Source organism: Leucopleurus acutus, assembly GCF_964270905.1.
Source record: "Leucopleurus acutus genome assembly, chromosome: 5".
In the NCBI taxonomy this organism is placed as follows: domain Eukaryota; kingdom Metazoa; phylum Chordata; class Mammalia; order Artiodactyla; family Delphinidae; genus Leucopleurus; species Leucopleurus acutus.
This window is the reverse complement of record NC_139147.1, coordinates 108,574,561-108,601,539: the sequence shown is the minus strand read 5'-3', so window position 1 is coordinate 108,601,539 and position 26,979 is coordinate 108,574,561. Positions and strand designations below refer to the sequence as shown.

At 40.2% G+C, this 26,979-nt stretch overlaps 1 protein-coding gene across 3 annotated transcripts in view; it reads left to right on the top strand.

Annotated features, from left to right (window-relative positions):
- KCNAB1 (potassium voltage-gated channel subfamily A regulatory beta subunit 1) overlaps positions 1-26,979 on the top strand; it is a gene marked incomplete at its 5' end in the record, with an annotated part of 439,860 nt that overhangs the window by 148,560 nt on the left and 264,321 nt on the right. The window contains one exon of one of the 3 annotated variants that reach the window (XM_082840353.1): positions 23,032-23,252. The exons of the other annotated variants lie outside the window; for them this stretch is intronic. Within the exon in view, the coding sequence (XP_082696479.1) occupies positions 23,032-23,252 (221 nt within the window). Of the gene's footprint in view, positions 1-23,031; positions 23,253-26,979 lie in introns of those variants that run through there. 3 annotated transcript variants of the gene reach the window in all.

The window sequence follows — 26,979 nt, the reverse complement described above, 5'->3', positions numbered from 1 at the left end:
GTCCAAAAATGAAAAAACAAATGAACAAATGCCAAGTGATAGCATGAGGTAACTGATACATACCTTGAACAGTATTCACTTATAGAGAACAACAACAGCAACATCAGTAACGACCACCACAAAACCATGCGAAGAAAAGTAAAAACCCGAAAACCAAAAGATGCTGTTGACAAAACTCTTAAAAATTGGAAGTCTGGATAAATGCATGATTTTTTTTTCCTTCTTGCTTCCATGTCTCACCGTTTCCTCTCAGCAGAATTTGTGATAAATTTGTAATAGATAAAATAACTTAAAATTTTTATTTTTTTACATCGTTATTGGAGTGTAAATGCTTTACAATGGTGTGTTAGTTTATGCTTTATAACAAAGTGAATCAATTATACATATACATATGTTCCCATATCTCCTCCCTCTTGTGTCTCCCTCCCTCCCACCCTCCCTGTCCTACCAATCCAGGTGGTAACAAAGCACCGAGCTAATCTCCCTGTGCTATGCGGCTGCTTCCCACTAGCTATCTATTTTACGTTTGGTAGTGTATATATGTCCATGCCACTCTCTCACTTTGTCACAGCTTACCCTTCCCCCTCCCCATAACCTCAAGTCCATTCTCTAGTAGGTCTGTGTCTTTATTCCTGTCTTACCCCTAGGTTCTTCATGACACTTTTTTTCTTAAATTCCATATATATGTGTTAGCATATGGTATTTATTTTTCTCTTTCAGACTTACTCTGTATGACAGACTCTAGGTCCATCCACCTCACTACAAATAGCTCAATTTCGTTTCTTTTTATGGCTGAGTAATATTCCATTGTGTATATGTGCCACATCTTCTTTATACATTCATCCGATGATGGACACTTAGGTTGCTGCCATATCCTGGCTATTGTAAACAGAGCTGCAATGAACATTTTGGTACATGACTCTTTTTGAATTATGGTTTTCTCAGGGTATATGCCCAGTAGTGGGATTGCTGGGTCATATGGTAGTTCTATTTGTAGTTTTTTAAGGAACCTCCATACTGTTCTCCATAGTGGATGTACCAATTCACATTCCCACCAGCAGTGCAAGAGTGTTCCCTTTTCTCCACACCCTCTCCAGCATTTACTGTTTCTAGATTTTTTGATGATGGCCATTCTGACTGGTGTGAAATGATATCTCATTGTAGTTTTGATTTGCATTTCTCTAATGATTAATGATGTTGAGCATTCGTTCATGTGTTTGTTGGCAATCTGTATATCTTCTTTGGAGAAATGTCTGTTTAGGTTTTCTGCCCATTTTTGGATTGGGTTGTTTGTTTTTTTGTTATTGAGCTGCATGAGCTGCTTATAAATTTTGGAGATTAATCCTTTGTCAGTTGCTTCATATGAAATATTTTCTCCCATTCTGAGGGTTGTCTTTTGGTCTTGTTTATGGTTTCCTTTGCTGTGCAAAAGCTTTGAAGTTTCATTAGGTCCCATTTGTTTATTTTTGTTTTTATTTCCATTTCTCTAGGAGGTGGGTCAAAAAGGATCTTGCTGTGATTGATGTCATAGAGTGCTCTGCCTATGTTTTCCTCTATGAGTTTGATAGTTTCTGGCCTTACATTTAGGTCTTTAATCCATTTTGAGCTTATTTTTGTGTATGGCGTTAGAGAGTGTTCTAATCTCATACTTTCACATGTACCTGTCCAGTTTTCCCAGCACCAATTATTGAAGAGGCTGTTCTTTCTCCACTGAACATTCCTGCCTCCTTTATCAAAGATAAGGTGGCCATATGTGCGTGGGTTTATCTCTGGGCTTTCTATCCTGTTCCATTTATCTGTCTTTCTGTTTTTGTGCCAGTACCATACTGTCTTGATTACTGTAGCTTTGTAGTATAGTCTGAAGTCAGGGAGCCTGATTCCTCCAGTTGCTTTTTTCGTTCTCAAGATTGCTTTGGCTATTTGGGGTCTTTTGTGTTTCCATACAAATTGTGAAATTTTTTATTCTAGTTCTGTGAAAAATGACAGTGGTAGTTTGATAGGGATTGCATTGAATCTGTAGATTGCTTTGGGTAGTATAGTCATTTTCACAATGTTGATTCTTCCAATCCAAGAACATGGTATATCTCTCCATCTATTTGTATCATCTTTAATTTCTTTCAGCAGTGTCTTATAATTTTCACTATACAGGTCTTTTGTTTCCTTAGGTAGGTTTATTCCTAGATACTTATTCTTTTTGTTGCAATGGTAAATGGGAGTGTTTTCTTGATTATACTTTCAGAGTTTTCATCATTAGTGTATAGGATAGCCAGAGATTTCTGTGCATTGATTTTGTATCCTGCTACTTTACCAAATTCATTGATTAACTCTAGTAGTTTTCTGGTAGCATCTTTAGGATTCTCTATGTATAGTATCATGTCATCTGCAAACAGTGACAGCTTTACTTCTTCTTTTCTGATTTGGATTCCTTTTATTTCCTTTTCTTCTCTGATTGCTATGGCTAAAACTTCCAAAACTATGTTGAATAAGAGTGGTGAGAGTGGGCAACCTTATCCTGTTCCTGATCTTAGTGGAAATGCTTTCAGTATTTCACCATTGAGGACGATGTTGGCTATGGGTTTGTCATATATGGCCTTTATTATGTTGAGGAAAGTTCCCTCTATGCCTACTTTCTGGAGGGTTTTTTTCATAAATGGGTGTTGAATTTTGTCAAAAGCTTTCTCTGCATCGTTTGAGAGGATCATATGGTTTTTTTTTTTTTAACATCTTTTTTGGGGTATAATTGCTTTACAATGGTGTGTTATTTTCTGCTTTATAACAAAGTGAATCAGTTATACATATACATATGTTCCCATATCTCTTCCCTCTTGCATCTCCCTCCCTCCCACCCTCCCTATCCCACCCCTCCAGGCTGTCACAAAGCACCGAGCCAATATCCCTGTGCCATGCGGCTGCTTCCCACTAGCTATCTACCTTACTACGTTTGTTAGTGTGTATATGTCCATGACTCTCTCTCGCCCCGTCACAGCTCACCCTTCCCCCTCCCCATAACCTCAAGTCCGTTCTCTAGGAGGTCTGTGTCTTTCTTCCTGCCTTACCCCTAGGTTCTTCATGACATTTTCTTTTTTCTTAAATTCCATATATATGTGTTAGCATACGGTATTTGTCTTTTTCTTTCTGACTTACTTCACTGTGTATGACAGACTCTAGGTCTATCCACCTCATTACAAATAGCTCAATTTCGTCTCTTTTTATGGCTGAGTAATATTCCATTGTATATATGTGCCACATCTTCTTTATCCATTCATCCGATGATGGGCACTTAGGTTGTTTCCATCTCCGGGCTATTGTAAATAGAGCTGCAATGAACATTTTGGTACATGACTCTTTTTGAATTTCGGTTTTCTCAGGGTATATGCCCAGTAGTGGGATTGCTGGGTCATATGGTAGTTCTATTTGTAGTTTTTTAAGGAACCTCCATACTGTTCTCCATAGTGGCTGAACCAATTCACATTCCCACCAGCAGTGCAAGAGTGTTCCCTTTTCTCCACACCCTCTCCAGCATTTACTGTTTCTAGATTTTTTGATGCTGGCCATTCTGACTGGTGTGAGATGATATCTCATTGTAGTTTTGATTTGCATTTCTCTAATGATTAATGATGTTGAGCATTCTTTCATGTGTTTGTTGGCAGTCTGTACTTCTTTGGAGAAATGTCTATTTAGGTCTTCTGCCCATTTTTGGATTGGGTTGTTTGTTTTTTTGTTATTGAGCTGCATGAGCTGCTTGTAAATTTTGGAGATTAATCCTTTGTCGGTTGCTTCATTTGCAAATATTTTCTCCCATTCTGAGGGTTGTCTTTTGGTCTTGTTTATGGTTTCCTTTGCTGTGCAAAAGCTTTGAAGTTTCATTAGGTCCCATTTGTTTATTTTTGTTTTTATTTCCATTACTCTAGGAGGTGGGTCAGAAAGGACCTTGCTGTGATTTATGTCATAGAGTGTTCTGCCTATGTTTTCCTCTAAGAGTTTGATAGTTTCTGGCCTTATATTTAGGTCTTTAATCTATTTTGAGCTTATTTTTGTGTATGGTGTTAGGGAGTGATCTAATCTCATACTTTTACATGTACCTGTCCAGTTTTCCCAGCACCACTTATTGAAGAGGCTGTCCTTTCTCCACTGTACATTCCTGCCACCTTTATCAAAGTTAAGGTGTCCATATGTGCATGGGTTTATCTCTGGGCTTTCTGTCCTGTTCCATTGATCTATCTTTCTGTTCTTGTGCCAGTACCATACCGTCTTGATAACTGTAGCTTTGTAGTAGAGTCTGAAGTCAGGGAGCCTGATTCCTCCAGTTCCTTTTTTTGTTCTCAAGATTGCTTTGGCTATTCGGGGTCTTTTGTGTTTCCATACAAATTGCGAAATTTTTTGTTCTAGTTCTGTGAAAAATGCCAGTGGTAGTTTGATAGGGATTGCATTGAATCTATAGATTGCTTTGGGTAGTAGAGTCATTTTCACAATGTTGATTCTTCCAATCCAAGAACATGGTATATCTCTCCATCTATTTGTATCATCTTTAATTTCTTTCATCAGTGTCTTATAATTTTCTGCATACAGGTCTTTTGTCTCCTTAGGTAGGTTTATTCCTAGATATTTTATTCTTTTTGTTGCAATGGTAAATGGGAGTGTTTTCTTGATTTCACTTTCAGGTTTTTCATCATTAGTATATAGGAATGCCAGAGATTTCTGTGCATTAATTTTGTATCCTGCCACTTTACCGAATTCATTGATTAGCTCTAGTAGTTTTCTGGTAGCATCTTTAGGATTCTCTATGTATAGGTTCATGTCATCTGCAAACAGTGACAGCTTTACTTCTTCTTTTCCGATTTGGATTCCTTTTATTTCCTTCTCTTCTCTGATTGCTGTGGCTAAAACTTCCAAAACTATGTTGAATAAGAGTGGTGAGAGTGGGCACCCTTGTCTTGTTCCTGATCTTAGTGGAAATGCTTTCAATTTTTCACCATTGAGGATGATGTTTGCTGTGGGCTTGTCGTATATGGCCTTTATTATGTTGAGGAAAGTTCCCTCTATGCCTACTTTCTGCAGGGTTTTTATCATAAATGGGTGTTGAATTTTGTCAAAAGCTTTCTCTGCATCTATTGAGATGATCATATGGTTTTTCTCCTTCAATTTGTTAATATGGTTTATCACATTGATAGATTTGCGTATATTGAAGAATCCTTGCATTCCTGGAATAAACCCCACTTGATCATGGTGTATGATCCTTTTAATGTGCTGTTGGATTCTGTTTGCTAGTATTTTGTTGAGGATTTTTGCATCTATGTTCATCAGTGATATTGGCCTGTAGTTTTCTTTCTTTGTGACATCCTTGTCTGGTTTTGGTATCAAGGTGATGGTGGCCTCGTAGAAGGAGTTTGGGAGTGTTCCTTCCTCTGCTATATTTTGGAAGAGTTTGAGAAGGATAGGTGTTAGCTCTTCTCTAAATGTTTGATAGAATTCGCCTGTGAAGCCATCTGGTCCTGGGCTTTTGTTTGTTGGAAGATTTTTAATCACAGTTTCAATTTCAGTGCTTGTGATTGGTCTGTTCATATTTTCTATTTCTTCCTGATTCAGTCTTGGCAGGTTGCGCATTTCTAAGAATTTGTCCATTTCTTCCAGGTTGTCCATTTTATTGGCATAGAGTTGCTTGTAGTAATCTCTCATGATCTTTTGTATTTCTGCAGTGTCAGTTGTTACTTCTCCTTTTTCATTTCTAATTCTATTGATTTGAGTCTTCTCCCTTTTTTTCTTGATGAGTCTGGCTAATGGTTTATCAATTTTGTTTATCTTCTCAAAGAACCAGCTTTTAGTTTTATTGATCTTTGCTATCGTGTCCTTGATTTCTTTTTCATTTATTATTGATCTGATCTTTATGATTTCTTTCCTTCTGCTAACTTTGGGGTTTTTTTGTTCTTCTTTCTCTAATTGCTTTAGGTGCAAGGTTAGGTTGTTTATTCAAGACGTTTCCTGTTTCTTAAGGTAGGATTGTATTGCTGTAAACTTCCCTGTTAGAACTGCTTTTGCTGCATCCCATAGGTTTTGGTCGTCGTGTCTCCATTGTCATTTCTTTCTAGGTATTTTTTGATTTCTTCAGTGATCTCTTGGTTATTTAGTACTGTATTGTTTAGCCTCCATGTGTTTGTATTTTTTACAGATTTTTCTTGTAATTGATATCTAGTCACATGGCATTGTGGTCAGAAAAGATACTTGATACAATTTCAATTTTCTTAAATTTACCAAGGCTTGATTTGTGACCCAAGATATGATCTATCCTGGAGAATGTTCCATGAGCACTTGAGAAAAATGTATATTCTGTTGTTTTTGGATGCAATGTCCTATAAATATCCATTAAGTCCATCTTGTTTAATGTATCATTTAAAGCTTGTGTTTCCTTATTTATTTTCATTTTGGATGATCTGTCCATTGGTGAATGTGGGGTGTTAAAGTCCCCAACTATGAATGCATTAGTGTGGATTTCCCCTTTTATGGCAGTTAGTATTTGCCTTATGTATTGAGGTGCTCCTATGTTGGGTGCATAAATATTTACAATTGTTATATGTTCTTCTTGGATCGATGCCTTGATGATTATGTAGTGTCCTTTGTCTCTTCTAATAGTCTTTATTTTAAAGTCTATTTTGTCTGATATGAGAATTGCTACTCCAGCTTTCTTTTGGTTTCCATTTGCATGGAATATCTTTTTCCATCCCCTCACTTTCAGTCTGTATGTGTCTCTAGGTCTGAAGTGGGTCTCTTATAGACAGCATATATATGGGTCTTGTTTTTTTATGCATTCAGCCAGTCTGTGTCTTTTCCTGGGAGCGTTTAATCCATTTACATTTAACTTAATTATTGATATGTATGTTCCTATTCCCATTTTCTTAATTGTTTTGGGTTTGTTATTGTAGGTCTTTTCCTTCTCTTGTGTTTCTTGCCTAGAGAAGTTTCTTTAGCATTTGTTGTAAAGCTGGTTTGGTGGTGCTGAAATCTCTCAGCTTTTGCTTGTCTTTAAAGGTTTTAATTTCTCCATCAAATCTGAATGAGATCCTTGCTGGGTAGAGTAATGTTGGTTGTAGGTTTTTCTCCTTCATCACTTTAAATATGTCCTGCCACTCCCTTCTGGCTTGCAAAGTTTCTGCTGAAAGATCAGCTGTTAACCTTATGGGGATTCCCTTGTGTGTTATTTGTTGTTTTTCCCTTGCTGCTTTTAATATGTTTTCTTTGTATTTAATTTTTGACAGTTTGGTTAATATGTGTCTTGGCATGTTTCTCCTTGGATTTATCCTGTATGGGACTCTCTGTGCTTCCTGGGCTTTATTAACTATTTCCTTTCCCATATTAGGGAAGTTTTCAAGTATAATCTCTTGAAATATTTTCTCAGTCCCTTTCTTTTTCTCTTCTTTTTCTGGAACCCCTATAATTCGAATGTTGGTGCGTTTAATGTTGTCCCAGAGGTCTCTGAGACTGTCTTCAGTTCTTTTCATTCTTTTTTCTTTATTCTGCTCTGCAGTAGTTATTTCCACTATTTTATCTTCCAGGCCACTTATCCGTTCTTTTGCCTCAGTTATTCTGCTCTTGATCCCATCTAGAGTATTTTTCATTTCATTTATTGTGTTGTTCATTGTTGCTTGTTTCATCTCTAGTTCTTCTAGGTCCTTGTTAAATGTTTCTTGCGTTTTGTCTATTTTATTTCCAAGATTTTGGATCACGTTTACTATCATTATTCTGAATTCTTTTTCAGGTAGACTGCCTATTTCCTCTTCATTTGTTATGTCTGGTGGGTTTTTATCTTGCTCCTTCATCTGCTGTATGTTTTTCTGTCTTCTCATTTTACTTATCTTACTGTGTTTGGTGTCTCCTTTTTGCAGGCTGCAGGTTCGTAGTTCCTGTTGTTTTTGGTATCTGTCCCCAGTGGCTAAAGTTGGTTCAGTGGGTTGTGTAGGCTTCCTGGTGGAGGAGACTAGTGCCTGTGTTCTGGTGGATGAGGCTGGATCTTGTCTTTCTGGTGGGCAGGTCCACGTCTGGTGGTGTGTTTTCGGGTTTCTGTGGACTTATTATGGTTTTAGACAGCCTCTCTGCTAATGGGTGGGGTTATGTTCCTGTCTTGCTAGTTGTTTGGCATAGAGTGCCCAGCCCTGTAGCTTGCTGGTCGTTGAGTGAAGCTGGGTGCTGGTGTTGAGATGGCGATCTCTGGGAGATTTTTGCCATTTGATATTATGTAGAGCTGGGAGGTCTCTTGTTGACCAATGTCCTGAAGTTGGCTCTCCGACCTCAGAGGCACAGCAGTGACTCCTGGCTGCAGCACCAAGAGCCTTTCATCCACCCAGCTCAGAGTAAAAGGGAGAAAAAGTAGAAAAGAAAGAAAGAAAGAAAGAAAGAAAGAAAGAAAGAAAGAAAAAAAGAAAGGGAAGAAAGGAAAGAAAGAAAGGAAGAAGGAGAAAGAAAGAAAGAAAGAGTAAGATAAAATAAAATAATTAAAATAAAAAATAATTATTAAGAAAAAAATTTTTTTAAAAAGAAAAAAAACCGGACTCATATAGCCCTAGGAGAAATGGTGAAAGCAAAATCTCACACAGAAGCATACACATACACACTCACAAAAAGAGGAAAAGGGGAAAAAATCATAAATCTTGCTCGCAAAGTCCACCTCCTCAGTTTGGAATGATTTGTTGTCTATTCATGTATTCCACAGATGCAGGGTACATCAAGTTGATTGTGGAGCTTTAATCCGCTGCTTCTGAGGCTGCCTGGAGAGATTTCCCTTTCTCTTTTTTGTTCGTACAGCTCCTGGGGCCCAGCTTTGGATTTGGCCCCGCCTCTGCGTGTAGGTCGCCAGAGTGCGTTTGTTCTTCGCTCAGGCAGGACGGGGTTAAAGGAGCGGCTGACTCGGGGGCTCTGGCTCACTCAGGCTGGGGGGAGGGAGGGGTATGGAGTGCGGGGCGAGCCTGCGGTGGCAGAGGCCGGCAGGACGTTGCACCAGCCTGAGGCTTGCGGTGCCTTCTCCCAGGGAAGTTGTCCCTGGATCCCGGGACCCTGGCAGTGGTGGGCTGCACAGGCTCTCTGGAAGGGAGGTGTGGATAGTGACCTGTGCTTGCACACAGGCCTCTTGGTGGCGGCAGCAGCAGCCTTAGCGTTTCGTGCCCATCTCTGGGGTCCGCGCTGTTAGCCGCGGCTCACACCCGTCTCTGGAGCTCCTTTAAGCAGCGCTCTTAATCCCCTCTCCTCGCGCATCAGGAAACAAAGAGGGAAGAAAAAGTCTCTTGCCTCTTCGGCAGGTGCAGACTTTTCCCTGGACTCCCTCCTGGCTAGCCGTGGTGCACTAACCCCTTCAGGCTGTGTTCTCGCCGCCAACCCCAGTTTTCTCCCTGTTCTCCGACCGAAGCCCAAGCCTCAGCTCCCAACCCCGCCCGCCTCGGCGGGTGAGCAGACAAGCCTCTCGGGCTGGTGAGTGCCGGTCAGCACCGATCCTCTGTGCGGGAATCTCACCGCTTTGCCCTCTGCACCCCTGTTGTTGTGCTTTCCTCTGCGGCTCCGAAGCTTCCCCCGGCTCCGCCACCCACAGTCTCTGCCCGTGAAGGGGCTTCCTAGTGTGTGGAAACCTTTCCTTCTTCACAGCTCCCTCCCACTGGTGCAGGTCCCGTCCCTATTCTTTTGTCTCTGTTTATTCTTTTTTCTTTTGCCCTACCCAGGTACGTGGGGAGTTTCTTGCCTTTTGGGAGGTCTGAGGTTTTCTGCCAGCGTTCAGTAGGTGTTCTGCTGTAGGAGTTGTGCCACGTGTTGATGTATTTCTGGTGTATCATAAAGAAGGCTCAGAAATTCTTGGGTGGGTCCAAGGGAGGCACAAGGTGGCTGTGGGGTCAGCTGGTGGCTACGATGATCACATGGTTCCCTCTGATGGGTTTGCAGTTCGATGTGGAATAGTGAATAAAAGGGTCAGTTCATCTTCAGGATTACTATAATTGACTCTAGAAGCCACCATGAGAGCTATAATTTTTATTTTATTTTACTTACAAGAGTAATGCATGTAAATTATAAAAACTTCAGACAATACAAGCACTTGATGGAGCATAAGGTGAGAACCTGATATTTATATCGTCCAAAATGAGTTTCATTTTAAATGTGGTGAAAGCTTGAAGCATCTCTTACAAGAACTTCCTGTGATCTGCCACAGGGAAAGACTTAAATGAGAAAGAATCCCATAGGATCTTAGATCTGCTTCTTTTACAACATCTTCCCTTTGAAAATGAACAGAATAAAGAAGTGAAAGAATACATGTTTTCTAAAAATGTATTAGACATTATGCCGTAGAGTGACCTGTGTAATAGTGGTTTTTCTCACCCTAAGAAGACCAACAGATTTGAACTGAAACAAGTGAATTTTTACCCCTTAACGTATTTTTGGAAAGACCTTCAGTTTGCTTATTTTTCTCAGCCCCATTGGGCAAGGGTGACTTTATGTGGAAAGCTCTTTTGGAGTCTGATTCACTTCTCAGTTTTGGAGGAGTGAAGATGAATGCTTATGTAACTCCACTGAGTTATAGAACACTAGGTTGAGAGCTCAATTAACTTTACATGCTTAACAAAGGCTAGCTTTTTTTTCTTCCTTTCTTCTGGAATGAGATAATGGATGTAGAAGCCTTTGGCACAATGCCTGGCACATAGTGGGGGCTCAAAAATCTTGCCTTCCTCCCTCCCTTCCTTCCTTCTCCAGTATTTTAGATTTAAATTGACATGAAATGAGTTTATAATAAACTATCTTAGAAATCATCAATTCTTTGAAGCACATAGTTTTCCTTTGCTGAAATAGTGATTTGGTCTCTAGTTGCTCCCGGCTATGTGACCATCAAGATGTGGTTGTCAGTGCCTGTAAGTGTGCATCGCAACTTTCAGAGTAGGTGTCAACAGCTTGGAATAAACTGCCAGAGACTATATTTGAGCACGTTTTAAAAAAATTCCTGCATTACCAACACAAAGGATGACTGTGTGGAGAGATGTGGACATTGATGACTCTGAATAAAACATCCAGAAGCATCAAAGTATGAATGTAAGGGCTTCCCTGATGGCGCAGTGGTTAAGAATCCGCCTGCCAATGCAGGGGACATGGGTTTGAGCCCTGGTCCGGGAAGATCCCACATGCCGCGGAGCAACTAAACCCCTGCACTGTGACTACTGAGCCTGCACTCTAGAGCTCGTGAGCCACAACTACTGAGCCTGCGTGCCACAACTACTGAAGCCCGTGTGCCTAGAGTCCATGCTCCACAAGAAGAGAAGCCATCACAATGAGAAGCCCATGCACCACCACGAAAAGTATCCCCCGCTCACCACAACTAGGGAAAGCCTGCGCACAGCAACGAAGACCCAATGCAGCCAAAAAAAAAATTCTGAATGTGAATACATTTTGGGAATACTTTAACCAATTTATTGCCCTTACATTTTCTTTTGTATGTATGTACAAGAATGAAATTTTGGGCAGAAAAATGTAAGTCTAAAAAGATTCTTTTGATAAATTGAAAATTGAAAGTTTGAGGGATGGAAAAAAGCATTGTTTTGTAATTAATTGGCCACAATTTCTATTTTAGTGGTGTACAAAATAATGATGTATCTTGTGGTTAATGGTATCTTAAATTGGATGAAGTACAATAATTCTAATTATCTATGAAAACAAATTCTCTGTGTGTTAAGCTCTTTAGGAAAATCTTTTATCCAAAAACATGGCAAATATTTCTGACCAGCTTGTTGTATTATAAGGCAATGGCAGAAATTATACTAATGGCTAATAATTTAGGAAGAACTAATGACATTTGTAAAAAAAATAAATAGACCTTCTGTCCCTATTTCCTCCCAGCTCTACATCCAGGTTCCAGACAAGCTTATGAGAAATTACTTTCCATGAAGAAGCCTGAGCATAATAGTCTGAATTGTGAATTTTTTATTCTTCCACACCTGCTTCCTATAGCACTATGGTACCTTGCCTTGAATGTATAAAGTGATGGATGAATATTGGAGATCTTGCTGATACATCTGATGTGTCAGAAATTTCAAATTAAGGAAATATCAGTGGCTGAGGGTATAGTTTAAGTGTTCATTGAGAAGCTTAACCATTCTTTAATTATATTTGGTTTTGGACTTGTGACCTGGAGTATGAGAAGATTTGTATTGAGCCTGTCCTCAGGGTTCCTGGTAGGGGTTCTCTGTTGAAACTTTTCTTCCTGTGAAGCAGAAGAGTAGACATCTGGAAATTTCTTCTATTCAGCATAGCCTTGAGTGTTTTCTTTTTCTTTTTTTCTTTTTTCTATGAGGGCATATTAGCATTTATTTATTTATTTATTTAACATCTTTATTGGAGTATAATTGCTTTACAATGGTGTGTTAATTTCTGCTTTATAACAAAGTGAATCAGCTATACATATACATATATCCCCATATCTCTTCCCTCTTGCGTCTCCCTCCCTCCAGCCCTCCCTATCCCACCCCTCTAGGTGGTCACAAAGCACCGAGCTGATCTCCCTGTGCTATGCGGCTGCTTCCCACTAGCTATCTATTTTACGTTTGGTAGTGTATATATGTCCATGCCACTCTCTCACTTTGTCCCAGCTTACCCTTCCCCCTCCCCATGCCCTCAAGTCCATTCTCTAGTAGATCTGTGTCTTCAGTTGGCCTCTCAATTTTACTTTCTCTATTATTCCAAAACCTGTGCCTGTGCAAATGTGGGCCCCTGCTAATTTTCATGGCTGGTTCAATTTGTCAGAATGTAATAAATTGTTCTCCAAACCCACGTGTTAAGTATTTCTAATAAATAGGAAATTCTCACCCTAAAAATTTCTCTTTTAATTACAAATAATAGGCACATAAAGTGGCCTGCCATCTGTACATTTGCATGTTTAAAATTCTTCAGATATTAACAGATTCTTTTCTGTTTTGAATGAAACCAGTTTTGCCTGGCTGCATAATTAAATGCTTCCGGGCTCCCACAGGCTGTGGTTTCCAATGGAATATAAACCATAAGTTATAAGTGGATTCGGCACAAGTCATTTGGTTCTGACTTTATCTGTGGGAAATTAATCAAACAGAAATTTGCCAGGTAACTGGGAAATTTTCTTTTTCTTGAGTAATAAGAAAAAAGTATTATGAAGTATTTGAAAGGTTGATAAAAAGGTATACTCAAAAGCTACCAAGCATGGCTGATTTAATTGTACTGAAATTTTTAGACTTTCAATATTGAATTTCTTTCCCTCATTCATAGTAAGACTAGGACTTCCTTCAAATTATAGTCATAAAATGGCACCATTTAAAGCCCTTCTCAGAGGAAGTCCTCGCAGTGAGGAGCAGTATGCACAGTGGTTAAGAACCAAGTCTCTGGAGGCAGGCTACCCTGAGGTAAATCCCAGGTCTCTGCCTGCGTCACCTTGGGCAAGTTATTTAACTTCTCTGTGTCTCCTGTTTTTTCATCTGTAGAATGGAGTTGATAACATAGCACCTCCTCTTGGGATTATGTGAGGATTAAGTGAGCTAATATGTGTAAAGTGTTCCTAAGAGTTCCCGGGACATAGGGAGTGCTGTGTAAGTGTCACTGATATTGGTAATTGCTGAGGTCTCTGGGTGAGCTTGTTTGGGAGGAGGTGAATGACTTCCCAAAAGCCTGCTTTTAATAAATTGAAATGGATACTGATCAGTTACCAAGTGCCTGCTGTGGGTCACGCACTATTTCATGCCATTCTCAGAGTCATCTGGAGAGGAATGTTCGGGCACCCTGTTTTTCTATGAGGATAGAGGCAGGGAGGTTAAGCGTCCCCCTCAGTGGCACATGGGAAGAAGAGGCAGAGCAGAGCTGGGATTCACACCCAGCTCCAATTGAGCCCACACCCTAGAGTCCTCCCATGTTACCATAAAGACTCTATGGACGAGCATGAGAAGACAGGGTGCAAGTTAACCAGCCTGGGTCTCTTCCTAACCAGCTCTGTCACCATGACCCAGTGACCCTTTGACATAAATGCCATAGAATCCCAAATATCAGGTAATGAATAGAGACCAGCTGAGACCCAGGCACAACTGCAGAATAAGTGATAACTCTTTGTAATCTTGCAACCTCCACATCTCTCTGTAAAAGCACCTCAGGGAATCTTATGGCACAAAAGAAGATCTTGGAAATAAATATGTATCCCTCTCCTGTTTCAGGTGAAAGAACAGAGGCATATGGAATGATAATAACACCCAAGGTCACAGGCAAAGTGACAGAGCCGGGTTTACAGCAAGGCCTAGGCCCGCCAGTGCAGGCCTATCTCCATTGCCTCATGACATTTCTGAGGTTGCCAATTCTGGATGCCCAGGATAAAGCAAGCTCGTAAAAGGGTGAACTGGCAGAATAAGGAGATCATTAAGAACAAGTACTAGAAGTGTCTTGAAAACTACTACCTCTTGTATCAAGAGTCACCATGTAGAGGCTTCATGACTTGGTGGAAAGGAATAAATGGGTTGTATTTGGAACTCTTCTTTGGAGCACATTTGTAATATTTGCTTAGGATGTGTAGAGTGGCATGATAATGGTATCCATCATGGCCTAATAATGACTTTCAGGAGCATTTCTTTGGAGAATTCCAATAGTTTCTCTTGACCAATAATATAAGAATTAAAATAAAAACAATATTTATAGCTGTATTAGTTTGTTAGGACTGCTGTAAGAAAATACCATACATTGGGTGGCTGAAACAACAGAAATCTATTTTTTTTTCACAATTCTAGAGGCTAGAAGTCCAAGATCAAGGTGTCAGCAGGGTTGATTTCTTCTGAGGCCTCTCTCCTTGGTTTGCTGATGGCTTCCTTCTCTCTGTGTCTTCACATGATCTTCCCTCTGTGAGTGTCTTAGTCTCCTTTTCTTATAAGGCCATCAGTCATGTTGGATTAGGGCCCACTGTAATGACCTCATTTTACCTCAATTACTTCTTTAAAGAAACTATCTCTAATACAGTCACATTCTGAGATACTTAGGGGGTTAGGACTTCAACATATGAATTTGGGGAGGGCCCAATTCTATTCATAGCAATAGCTACATCTGTATCTATTATCTACATCTATATTTGTATCATTTGTGTGTCTTATTTGAACCTGAAATAATAATAGTGAGAATCCTCCAAATCCTATTGTGTGACAATGGAAAGATACATATTTGAAATTTAATTTTCCCAGCTTAATTGGGATGTGGCCTGTTAGCACAAACTTAGGAGGAATGAGCATTCTCACAGCAACCATTATCTAATTTCTGGACCCCTGAGACCTACTGCTCCATTGATGCTGCGAAGGGTGAGCACAGCTGGGGTATGTCACCAAGCTGCTGGCTTGCTGTCAGAAAGCCCATGTAGGGTCAGATCTGGAAAGGCTCACTGTGGGCAGCCAGAAGGAGGCACTGTGAGCATTCCTCTGGCCTCAGTCCTTTGATTCTCTTTGAGGCATGTACTAAAGGTGGATACTTGTCTATACACAAGAGGTGCAGACATGAATGTGGGGCAGTTATTGGTACCTTTCAAGTGAGCAGCCTGTGCAAAACTAGAAAGTGCAGGGTTTTCTTTTTCTTTCTTTCTTTCTTTTTTTTTTAAAGGATTCAAGTTTATCCAAGATTTTGGCATCATCCCATACCCCTTCCTTCCTCCCTGCTTCCCTCTTTCCCCCCTAAGCTTCCTTATCTCCCTCTCTAAATTATTTATAGAGTGAGGGCCTGCTCTAAACAAGGTGCCTTGCTTGGTCCTGTTGGGGCTGAGTAGGTGACTCAGAAGTGCTCTGCCTTGCATGTTTTATTCTGATAACCTAGGCCCTGTTCTGGTCTTGGATATGCTTTCAGGTGTTGCTCTGCTAGTTCCTGGCAAACCTGAAAGCCACTCAGTTAACTGTGTGCAGACCTCACACACCCTGAAACTCTCCCTCCTCCCTGTAGAACTGGCAGCTCTCATACCTCACCCCTTAGCTGCCTTCCCACACCTCCTCCCCCTCAGTCAGTGCCTAAGCCAGAGCCACTGGCTCTTGACCCCTCTGGCCCTATGGTAATCACTATGCTCCGTCTTGCTTCCCAGGATGCTTTATCCCCACCCCCACCCCACTTCTGAGCTGTTCATTCTGATTCCTCCCACTTCTTCCTCTTTTCACTTTGACTATTTTCCTGATTCATATTGACCATCCCCGATGAGCCAGTTTAGCATGAAAAAAATAAAACTTCTAATGATCTGCTTCCTCTCTGCCCACTGTTGTTTATTCCAGGGAAAAAAGCTTTGCTTCAGGAACTACTTCCTTGGAGTTGAGGGTAAAAAAGGAAGCCTAGGTTCATTTGTCCCTTTCTACAACCCTCACCCCATCCTGAAGTTACTTTCTAACCACTGAACAGTAGGCAGTATATTTATTTTTTAAAATAAGGAGTGGGAAGAGCATGGAAGGTAGAGGATGAAATTCCACAATGTAATTTAAACCTCACCTGCAGGTTATGTTATGATTCTCTAGGCAAGAAACACAAGAGAAGGAAAAGACCTACAATAACAAACCCAAAACAATTGAGAAAATGGGAATAGGAACATACATATCGATAATTACCTTAAATGTAAGTGTATTAAATGCTCCTACCAAAAGACTTAGATGACTGAATGGATAGAAAAACAAGACCCGTATATATGCTGTCTACAAGAGACCCACTTCAGACCTAGAGACACATACAGAATGAAAGTGAGGGGATGGAAAAAGATATTCCATGCAAATGGAAACCAAAAGAAAGCTGGAGTAGCAATTCTCATATCAGACAAAATAGACTTTAAAATAAAAACTATTAGAAGAGACAAAGAAGGACACTACATATAATGATCAAGGGATCGATCCAAGAAGAACATATAACAGTTGTAAATATTTATGTACCCAACATAGGAGCACCTCAATACATAAGGCAAATACTAACAGCCATAAAAGGGGAAATTGACAGTAATACATTCATAGTAGGGGACTTTAATACCCCACTTTCACCAATGGACAGATCATCCAAAATGAAAATAAATAAGGAAATACAAGCTTTAAATGATACATTAAACAAGATGGACTTAATTCATGTTTATAGGACATTCCATCCAAAAACAACAGAATACACATTTTTCTCAAGTGCTCATGGAACATTCTCCAGGATAGATCATATCTTGGGTCACAAATCAAGCCTTGGTAAATTTAAGAAAATTGAAATTGTATCAAGTATCTTTTCCGACCACAATGCTATGAGACTAGATATCAATTGCGGGAAAAGATCTGTAAAAAATACAAACACATGGAGGCTAAACAATACACTACTTAATAACGAAATGATCACTGAAGAAATCAAAGAGGAAATCAAAAAATACCTAGAAACAAATGACAATGGAGACACGACAACCCAAAACCTATGGGATGCAGTAAAAGCAGTTCTAACAGGGAAGTTTACAGCAATATAATCCTACTTTAAGAAACAGGAAACGTCTTGAAAAAACAACCTAACCTTGTACCTAAAGCAATTAAAGAAAGAAGAACAAAAAAACCCCAAAGTTAGCAGAAGGAAAGAAATCATAAAGATCAGATCAGAAATAAATGAAATAGAAATGAAGGACACGATAGCAAAGATCAATAAAACTAAAAGCTGGTTCTTTGAGAAGATAAACAAAATTGATAAACCATTAGCCAGACTCATCAAGAAAAAAAGGGAGAAAACTCAAATCAGTAGAATTAGAAATGAAAAAGGAGAAGTAACAACTGACACTGCAGAAATACAAAGGATCATGAGAGATTACTACAAGCAACTCTATGCCAATAAAATGGACAACCTGGAAGAAATGGACAAATTCTTAGAAATGTACAACCTGCCAAGACTGAACCAGGAAGAAATAGAAAATATGAACAGACCAATCACAAGCACTGAAATTGAGACTGTGATTAAAAATCTTCCAACAAACAAAAGCCCAGGACCAGATGGCTTTACTGGCGAATTCTATCAAACATTTAGAGAAGAGCTAACACCTATCCTTCTCAAACTCTTCCAAAATATAGCAGAGGGAGGAACACTCCCAAACTCATTCTACGAGGCCACCATCAACCTGATACCAACACCAGACAAAGATATCACAAAGAAAGAAAACTACAGGCAAATATCACTGATGGACATAGATTCAAAAATCCTCAACAAAATACTAGCAACCAGAATCCAATGGCACATTAAAAGGATCATACACCATGATCAAGTGGGGTTTATTACAGGAATGCAAGGATTCTTCAATATATGCAAATCAATCAATGTGATACACCTTATCAACAAATTGAAGGAGAAACACCATATGATCATCTCAATAGATGCAGAGAAAGCTTTTGACAAAATTCAACACCCATTTATGATAAAAACTCTGCAGAAAGTAGGCATAGAGGGAACTTTCCTCAACATAATAAAGGCCATATATGACAAACCCACAGCCAACATCGTCCTCAATGGTGAGAAACTGAAACCATTTCCGCTAAGATCAGGAACAAGACAAGGTTGCCCACTCTCACCACTCTTATTCAACATACTTTTGGAAGTTTTAGCCACAGCAATCAGAGAAGAAAAAGAAATAAAAGGAATCCAAATCGGAAAAGAAGAAGTAAAGCTGTCACTGTTTGCAGATGACATGATACTATACATAGGGAATCCCAAAGATGCTACCAGAAAACTACTAGAGCTAGTCAATGAATTTGGTAAAGTAGCAGGATACAAAATTAATGTGCATAAATCTCTGGCATTCCTATACACTAATGATGAAAAATCTGAAAATGAAATCAAGAAAACACTCCCATTTACCATTGCAACAAAAAGAATAAAATATCTAGGAATAAACCTACCTAAGGAGACAAAAGACCTGTATGCAGAAAATTATAAGACACTGATGAAAAAAATTAAAGATGATACAAATAGATGGAGAGATATACCATGTTCTTGGATTGGAAGAATCAACATTGTGAAAATGACTCTACTATCCAAAGCAATCTACAGATTCAACTCAATCCCTATCAAACTACCACTGTCATTTTTCACAGAACTAGAATAAAAAATTTCACAATTTGTATGGAAACACAAAAGACCCCGAATAGCAAAAGCAATCTTGAGAACAAAAAACAGAGCTGGAGGAATCAGGCTCCCTGACTTCAGACTATACTACAAAGCTACAGTAATCAAGACAGTATGGTACTGGCACAAAAACAGAAAGATCAATGAAACAGGATAGAAAGCCCAGAGATAAGCCCACACACATATGGTCACCTTATCTTTGATAAAGGAGGCAAGAATATACAGTGGAGAAAAGACAGCCTCTTCAATAATTGGTGCTGGGAAAACTGGACAGGTACATGTTAAAGTATGAGATTAGAACACTCCCTAACACCATACACAAAAATAAGCTCCAAGTGGATTAAAGATCTATATGTGAGGCCAGAAACTATCAAACTCTCAGAGGAAAACATAGGCAGAGCACTCTATGACATAAATGACAGCAAGATCCTTTTTGACCCACCTCCTAGAGAAATGGAAATAAAAACAAAAACAAATGAGACCTAATGAAACCTAAAAGCTTTTGCACAGCAAAGGAAACCATAAACAAGGCCAAAAGACAGCCTTCATAATGGGAGAAAATATTTGCAAATGAAGCAACTGACAAAGGATTAATCTCCAGAATTTACAAGCAGCTCATGCAGTTCAATAACAAAAAAACAACCCAATCCAAAAATGGGCAGAAGACCTAAACAGACATTTCTCCAAAGAAGATATACAGATTGCCAACAAACACATGAAAGAATGCTCAACATCATTAATCATTAGAGAAATGCAAATCAAAACTACAATGAGATATCATCTCACACTGGTCAGAATGGCCATCATCAAAAAATCTAGAAACAGTAAATGCTGGAGAGGGTGTGGAGAAAAGGGAACACTCTTGCACTGCTGGTGGGAATGTGAATTGGTACATCCACTATGGAGAACAGTATGGAGGTTCCTTAAAAAACTACAAATAGAACTACCATATGACCCAGCAATCCCACTCCTAGGCATATGCCCTGAGAAAACCATAATTCAAAAAGAGTCATATACCAAAATGTTCATTGCAGCTCTTTTTACAATAGCCAGGAGATGGCAGCAACCTAAGTGTCCATCATCGGATGAATGGATAAAGAAGATGTGGCACATATATACAATGGAATATTACTCAGCCACAAAAAGAAACAAAATTGAGCTATTTGTAGTGAGGTGGTTGGACCTAGAGTCTGTCATACAGAGTGAAGTAAGTCAGAAAGAGAAAAACAAATACTGTATGCTAACACATATATATGGAATCTAAGAAAAAAAAATGTCATGAAGAACCTAGGGGTGAGAGGGGAATAAAGACACAGACCTACTAGAGAATGGACTTGAGGTTATGGGGAGGGGGAAGGGTAGCTGTGACAAAGTGAGAGAGTGACATGGACATATATACACTACCAAATGTAAAATAGATAGTTAGTGGGAAACAGCTGCATAGCACAGGTAGATCAGCTCAGTGGTTTTTGACCACCTAGAGGGGTGGGATAGGGAGGGTGGGCGGGAGGGTGATGCAAGAGGGAAGAGATATGGGAACATATGTATATGTATAACTGATTCACTTTTTTATAAAGCAGAAACTAACACACCATTGTAAAGCAATTATACTCCAATAAAGATGTTAAAAAAAAAAGATGTTATGATTCATGTCTGGAATGGAATTCAAAACAGGTACCTATTCTACTTGAAAATTTCATTCCTACAACTTAATTTGGGAATAAGTGGTCAGAACTGCCGTCTCTCTCCCTCTCTCTGTCTCTCTCTGTCTTTGTCTCTCTGTCTCTGTCTCTCTGTCTCTGTCTCTCTGTCTCTCTCTCTCTGTCTCTCTCTCTCTGTCTCTCTCTCTCTCTCTCTCTCTCTATATATATATATATATATATATATATTTATATTTATCACATTGACACAGCCACAGTGTGTGTTCTCCTCACCCCAGCCAATCTCTGGGAAGACTGACCTTCTGCTCTCCAGCTAATCAAATTCATGTCCCAGGCAAAGTCCCGCAATCTATGAGGGCTGCCTGGGCATCCATGAGCTCTTTGAGGTCCAGCCTCCATGTAAGCTATTTTGTATCCCAGCAACAAGCAGTCAGGTACCTAAGTGGCATTCAGTAGAAGTGTAGGGAAATGAGGAACTTTCTCTAGCCTCCTGTAATCACTCCCCTGCTTATTAATTCTGGTGTACTTGGTGTCGGTACCACTCATTTAAACACTAATGTACCTCTGACATTGTTCATTAGCCTCTTTAAGACTGATTGTTTTATCCTTCCCATCCAGGCTGCCAGTTCCTTGAGGAGAAGGATAGTGCTATATTTTTTTCTCTATATTTCTCTCTAATGCTTAGTACAGAGATGGTGCTCATAAATATTGTTGATTTAAACACAGTTCCTTTTTGCTTGACAGCAGTTTCTGTTGGAAACCAGTTTAGAGAACTGATTGTGCAGAAGGCACAATTTTATTGTAAGTACATCTATTAAAAAAACTGTCTGACTTCTGTGCATTTCAAATGGAGAGAGAAATTGTTATCAGCCAGTTGGTGCTTAGTTTGGTTCAACCACATTTACTGAGGAGTTGCTTTGCACCTACTACTGAACCAGGCAGTGTTCCTGCCTCACAGGAACATTCTGAGATGACAGGAGGTGTCTTGCTGCCTACCCTTGCCCTGGGGATAATGCTTGTCCTCACCAATGGGTCATAGATGACCAGCGGGCAGTGTACACAGTTCCAGCCACCTGGCCTGGACCTTCCTGGATGGTGACTTGGACCTGCAGCTTACCTAGTGCAGACCCCTTCTGGGTGGTGCCAAATTGCTGCCTCCTCGCCCATCCTTCACCCTCCTTTGGGAGCCAGAAGAGATTTGGCAGTGAGTTAGGTGACTTGACTCTGAAAAGTCTGCACTGTGTCTTTTCAGTAAACTTCAAAGTTATTGGCTTAAGAAGTAATGTGCAAAGGGGAAATAAACGCTGGTAAGGCTAATAACAGGGATTTCAAGCTGTGTTTTAACAAACCAGTCAGAGTATTCACGTGTTCATTCACTGGCATGTTCCGTGGCAGGAGCACCCCCGTCCTGCCTTCCCCCGGTTCCAACTGTTGTGCCGCCACGGGATTTGGTCTGAGCCTGGGCAGAGCCCCCCTTTAAGAGCAGCTCTCCAGAGTCTATCACAGCAAGAGTCTGGTGGAAGTGATTCTTGCCTTCGCGTCGCACACAAAGGCGAGGAGCTCTTTAAAGGGACCTTCCTGCTCCTGCGTGCAGCTGCTAACCCGTGTTGGTGCGGACACAATGACCCAGGCTTTCGCCTGAAAATGAGTGGGGAGGGGTCTTGAGGAGCCCCCACGACCTCCCGGAGTGGGGCAGGGAGGGAGCTGACAGCCGGAGTGGCTGGAGACCACCGGTCCCCAGGGAGCGGCTTGCGATTAGCTGCTACTTGGGATGCTCAGCGCGCCAGTAGAGCATCCTGCCTGTGGTCCAGAGGGTGCTGGCGGCGCATCTTGCGGTGTGCCTGCGTGGATTTGAGCCATCGCCCAGAGGCGAGCCCGCATTCAGGCACCGCGGACAGGCTCCTGGCAGGGCTGCATTCAGTCAGCACAAATGCTTAGCTCCAAGCGTCTGCCCAAGCCTCCCGACTACATGGATTTGGCTGTTTAATCAACCGAGATTACTGCCCGGGAAGATTTGCCAGTCTGATCTGCGCTCCAGCTGCTGTGACAACTTCAGGGCTAGCTGTTTACTTCTTTCGGTGCCTGGGACTCTGCCCTGCACCGCAGTCACTGCTGCCACTTTCCCTGGCTCTGAAGTCAGCTGCAAGGACTCCCCGGCCCCGAGGAAGGGGGAGCAAGGAGGGGTTAAAAGACAAGCAGACCCTCCCAACTGCTCGACCTCTCTTGACTGCTTGTGTTCCGGGGTTCTGAGAGGGACCGTGCACTGCCCGGGGAAGCAATGCAAGTCTCCATAGCCTGCACAGAACATAATTTGAAGAGTCGGAATGGCGAGGAGCGACTTCTGAGCAAGCAGAGCTCCACCGCCCCCAATGTGGTGAACGCAGCCCGGGCCAAATTCCGCACGGTCGCTATCATCGCACGCAGCCTGGGGACCTTCACCCCTCAGCATCACATCTCTCTCAAAGAGTCCACCGCAAAGCAGACTGGCATGAAATATAGGTATGGATGTAAGATTCTCTCTCTCCCGGGTTTCCGTGTTCTATACAGGTGCAGTGGAGACAGTTCAGTGGTTTTGAAAAGTGACTTACTCATTGGTGGGCTGCTTAATTTAGAATTCTCAGGTGTCTTTAAAATAGCTCCTTAGGAAAACCCAAGGTGGTTGTGTTGTGTTGTGTATGTATAGGATTTAAAAACTGTGGCCCATTTTGTATATTTTAAAGTGTTATGAATACCTTAGGAGCCATATGACTTCCAGTCTGCAGAGAATAACACAGCTGCTGGAAACTGGTATTGAGATCAGGGCAGCTTTTCAAGAGCAAATGTGCTTGTCCTATTTTATGGTATAGACTGTAGTTTCTGTGATTATACTATTAAAAATAGTTTCTATCTAGTACTGTATAATTTATCTTTTGAAAGCCCAAGGTAACAAATGGTATGAAAGCTTTTAAGGAAGTTTTGTTGCAGGGAAGAAACACCTATAATGGTAAGTTAGTTTGAACACTGACATACTTAAACCTAAATTACTGCTTGAAATACAATGCAGACCTTGTTGTGAAATATGGAGAAAAAGTCAATTGTTGTAATACCGCTTGGTTCTTCATACATTTTTAAGCTCCCTCTTCCTCTATGTTGCTTTCTAGAGTTGGAAATCTTCCTGGTAATGGTTGATATTCTCTTTAATAGGGAATGACTGAAATTCGATAAGTAGAAAATTCCATTATTCAATTCTGTGACTCCTGCCTCCTTATTGTATCTGCTTTGTGCTGAGTCTCCCTGACTTTATTTCTTTAAAAATACTGTGCTTCTAGTCTCTAAAGGTCTTTGCGTATGTAGAGAAGAGCTTATGGTGCATCTCCCAAAGGCTTTAGTGACTCTGGTTTGCAGATATGACTTTGTCCATTATTTATATTTAACTATTCCTCATCTTTGTTAGGAACCAGGTTTTAGGATATAAGGAACTTAATGCAATTAAAATAAGGCACACCTAAGACTATGTTTCCCATGTGAGGTTTCTGAAATAAGCATTCAAACCAATTTCTATAAAAGTTGTCCTTGAAAAAGTTTCTTTGCTGAGTTAAGAGGAAACTTTAACAGGAAATCTTCTCATTGAAAAACACCAAGCACTATTGTTTTGGTATATTTTTGAGCCATTAAGAAAGAAAGGCATGAATGGGGTGGATGGACCCACTAAAAATTATAGCTAAAGCTCTTTGCCCCAACTGCAGTATGATGCAAGCAGCTGACTCCAGGCAATTCCTTGAAGTGTTATCAGTGTGAGAACCTCTGCTTTTCTTGATATTTCCATGGTGGAGAATGGGACCCCATGACAGGTTGGTAACTAGGACTGCAATCTCGAATGCATTGGCATTTTCTATTGCTGCTTCTGTGGCACACACCCAGCCCCTGCCCCGTGGCCATGGCGTTGCTCTGCATGCAGTTCAGCTGGCCAGATGGAGATGGAGAGGAGCTGCTGCCTTCCCGGGCAGGGCCCCTGGGAATGAGACACTCAGGGTTAAGGCAGATCACAGAGGTGGTTTGAACTGTGGCCTCCAGCAGACCTTGAGCTTTCTTTTTGTAAACCAGAAGGAATAAAAAGTAACACCCTTAATTTCTTGTGGCAGAGTTTCATACTTGCTTGTGGATCAGTGTATTGGAAGAGTTTGGTCTTATAAAGGCAGGAGATTTCCATTAAGTTTTTTCTGGTAATACAGCTCAGCTCAGATTAGATGGTAATTATCTCTCTTTACCAAAAGCTCAGTGTGTAAGATTCACTTGGGCATCTTTCATTACTGACAACTAAAGACAGCTCTTTTCTGACAAAAAGCTAGCCATCTGCAGTCTTCAGGATAACTTGAATTATTTGTTGTTTATGGTGACTGGACAAGTTAACCTTGTTTCCACTCCCCCTCTTATTCTGAATTATTCCATTGATGACAGGCCGGTGGCTTTGTGTGTTTGTGTAAGTGTGACTTAACCCCTTTCTCTTTCAATTTCAAATTCTACTTAGAGTGACCTTTAGGAAAGAGATTAGGAGGTTATACCAAATGTACACTAAGACTTTCTTAGGGTTGGAGAAAGAAAGAGAGAAAGACAGAAGTGGGAGGGAGAGAGACTAACTAATACACTTTATAAAAATGGCAGAAATATTTTTATGAGCTGAGTTATCTTTTTCTTTGACATTGATGTCACTAAAATATCATGTGCATGTAGGGACTATTTATTAATGATAACAAATAGCAAAACATAAAAAATAATGCCATCATGTTGGGGAGGTAATTGGCTTGGGTAAATAATCAGGAGAATGCCTGAAGGAACTAAAATCAGTGGCTAATTGTGTTTACAATAATATTCTCATCCTTGAAAATGATTTCCGTACGCATAACTTAATCTGGGATCCATGAATCCTATAGAAAATAAAAAATATAGTCTTTCTGTGTGTATTTTTGAGGAGAGGGTTCATAGCTTTGGTCAGAATTTTAAAAGTGTCTACCACTGAATAATGGTCAAAAAACCGTGTTGTGGAGTGAAGAGGTATTCATTTAGTCAATAAATATTTACTGAACACCTGTTTTGTATCAGGAACCCTATTAAAACTGGGTACAAAAAGGTGCAGAAACCAGACAATGTTTGGGGCTTGCATTCTTGGGAAAACAGACCATGAATAAGAAAACACACAAATACATAATAATTATCTACTATGAGATATTCTTATGAAAGTCATATTTTGGGGGGTCATAGTCATAGCTCAGCTAACCTGTTTGTCCATTTTGAGGTTACCATCTCTGTTTCAGTTCCAGCATTATGGTTGCATCTTGGGTCATGAGTCATTGTGCCCATATTTGCCACCTATTTGCCATCGCAAGGACTTTGTTCAGGTTCCATCCTTGCTGTAGGGTGCTACCTGGCCATTGAGGACCTACTTATAACCCTGATAAATGAGTAGAATGCCTTCTACTCATTTAATACCTTATGATTTTTAAAGCACAGCTCTCATATCATAGCCTGTAATTACCATCCATTAATCAGGAGTTCATGAACTTGGGATTTTAGAAAAAATTAATATACACTTGTATGGAGTATCTGAATTCTGCAAGAATAAAATACTCAAAGCCACTATTACCGTCACATCAACATTGTGCAAGAATCTTGCATAAAATTAACTATTGTTTCAAGGCTGATGATGAGAAAAAGAAATCCCCTAGAACAATCTGCTATTCAAATGTCACTGTCAGAGCAAGAGAACAAGATTCCACCTACCATTTATCTTGGGGACTATCTTGTGTGTAAATAACACAGGACTATTATGTTTCTTATACTTGTGCCTTGTTAATACATGAGAGGTCCTTTATTTTAGTTTTGCATATATTTTTAATATTAGAGTTCATCATACCGTGTTAGAGTTTGTTGTATACTCTGCGACCATATATGATAGATGTATACGTGATATATATATACATGATAGATATCACATAAATGTAAGTACATATGTGAACTTTTTATCCTAAGAAAGCCAAATCACTCAGAACACAGGTTAAGCCAGATTTGTTTGGTTGTTTTTGCTTGTTTGATGGGTGTTTTTTTAAAATAACTTTTTAGAATGTTCTAGCTACTAGTGTTGGACATGATCTCAGAGCTTTTGATATTCAGAATTGAGCACATTTGTACTGAGCTACTCCCCTATTCTAAAATTGTTACTTTAGTTCCAGAACAAGTTGAATATCAATGA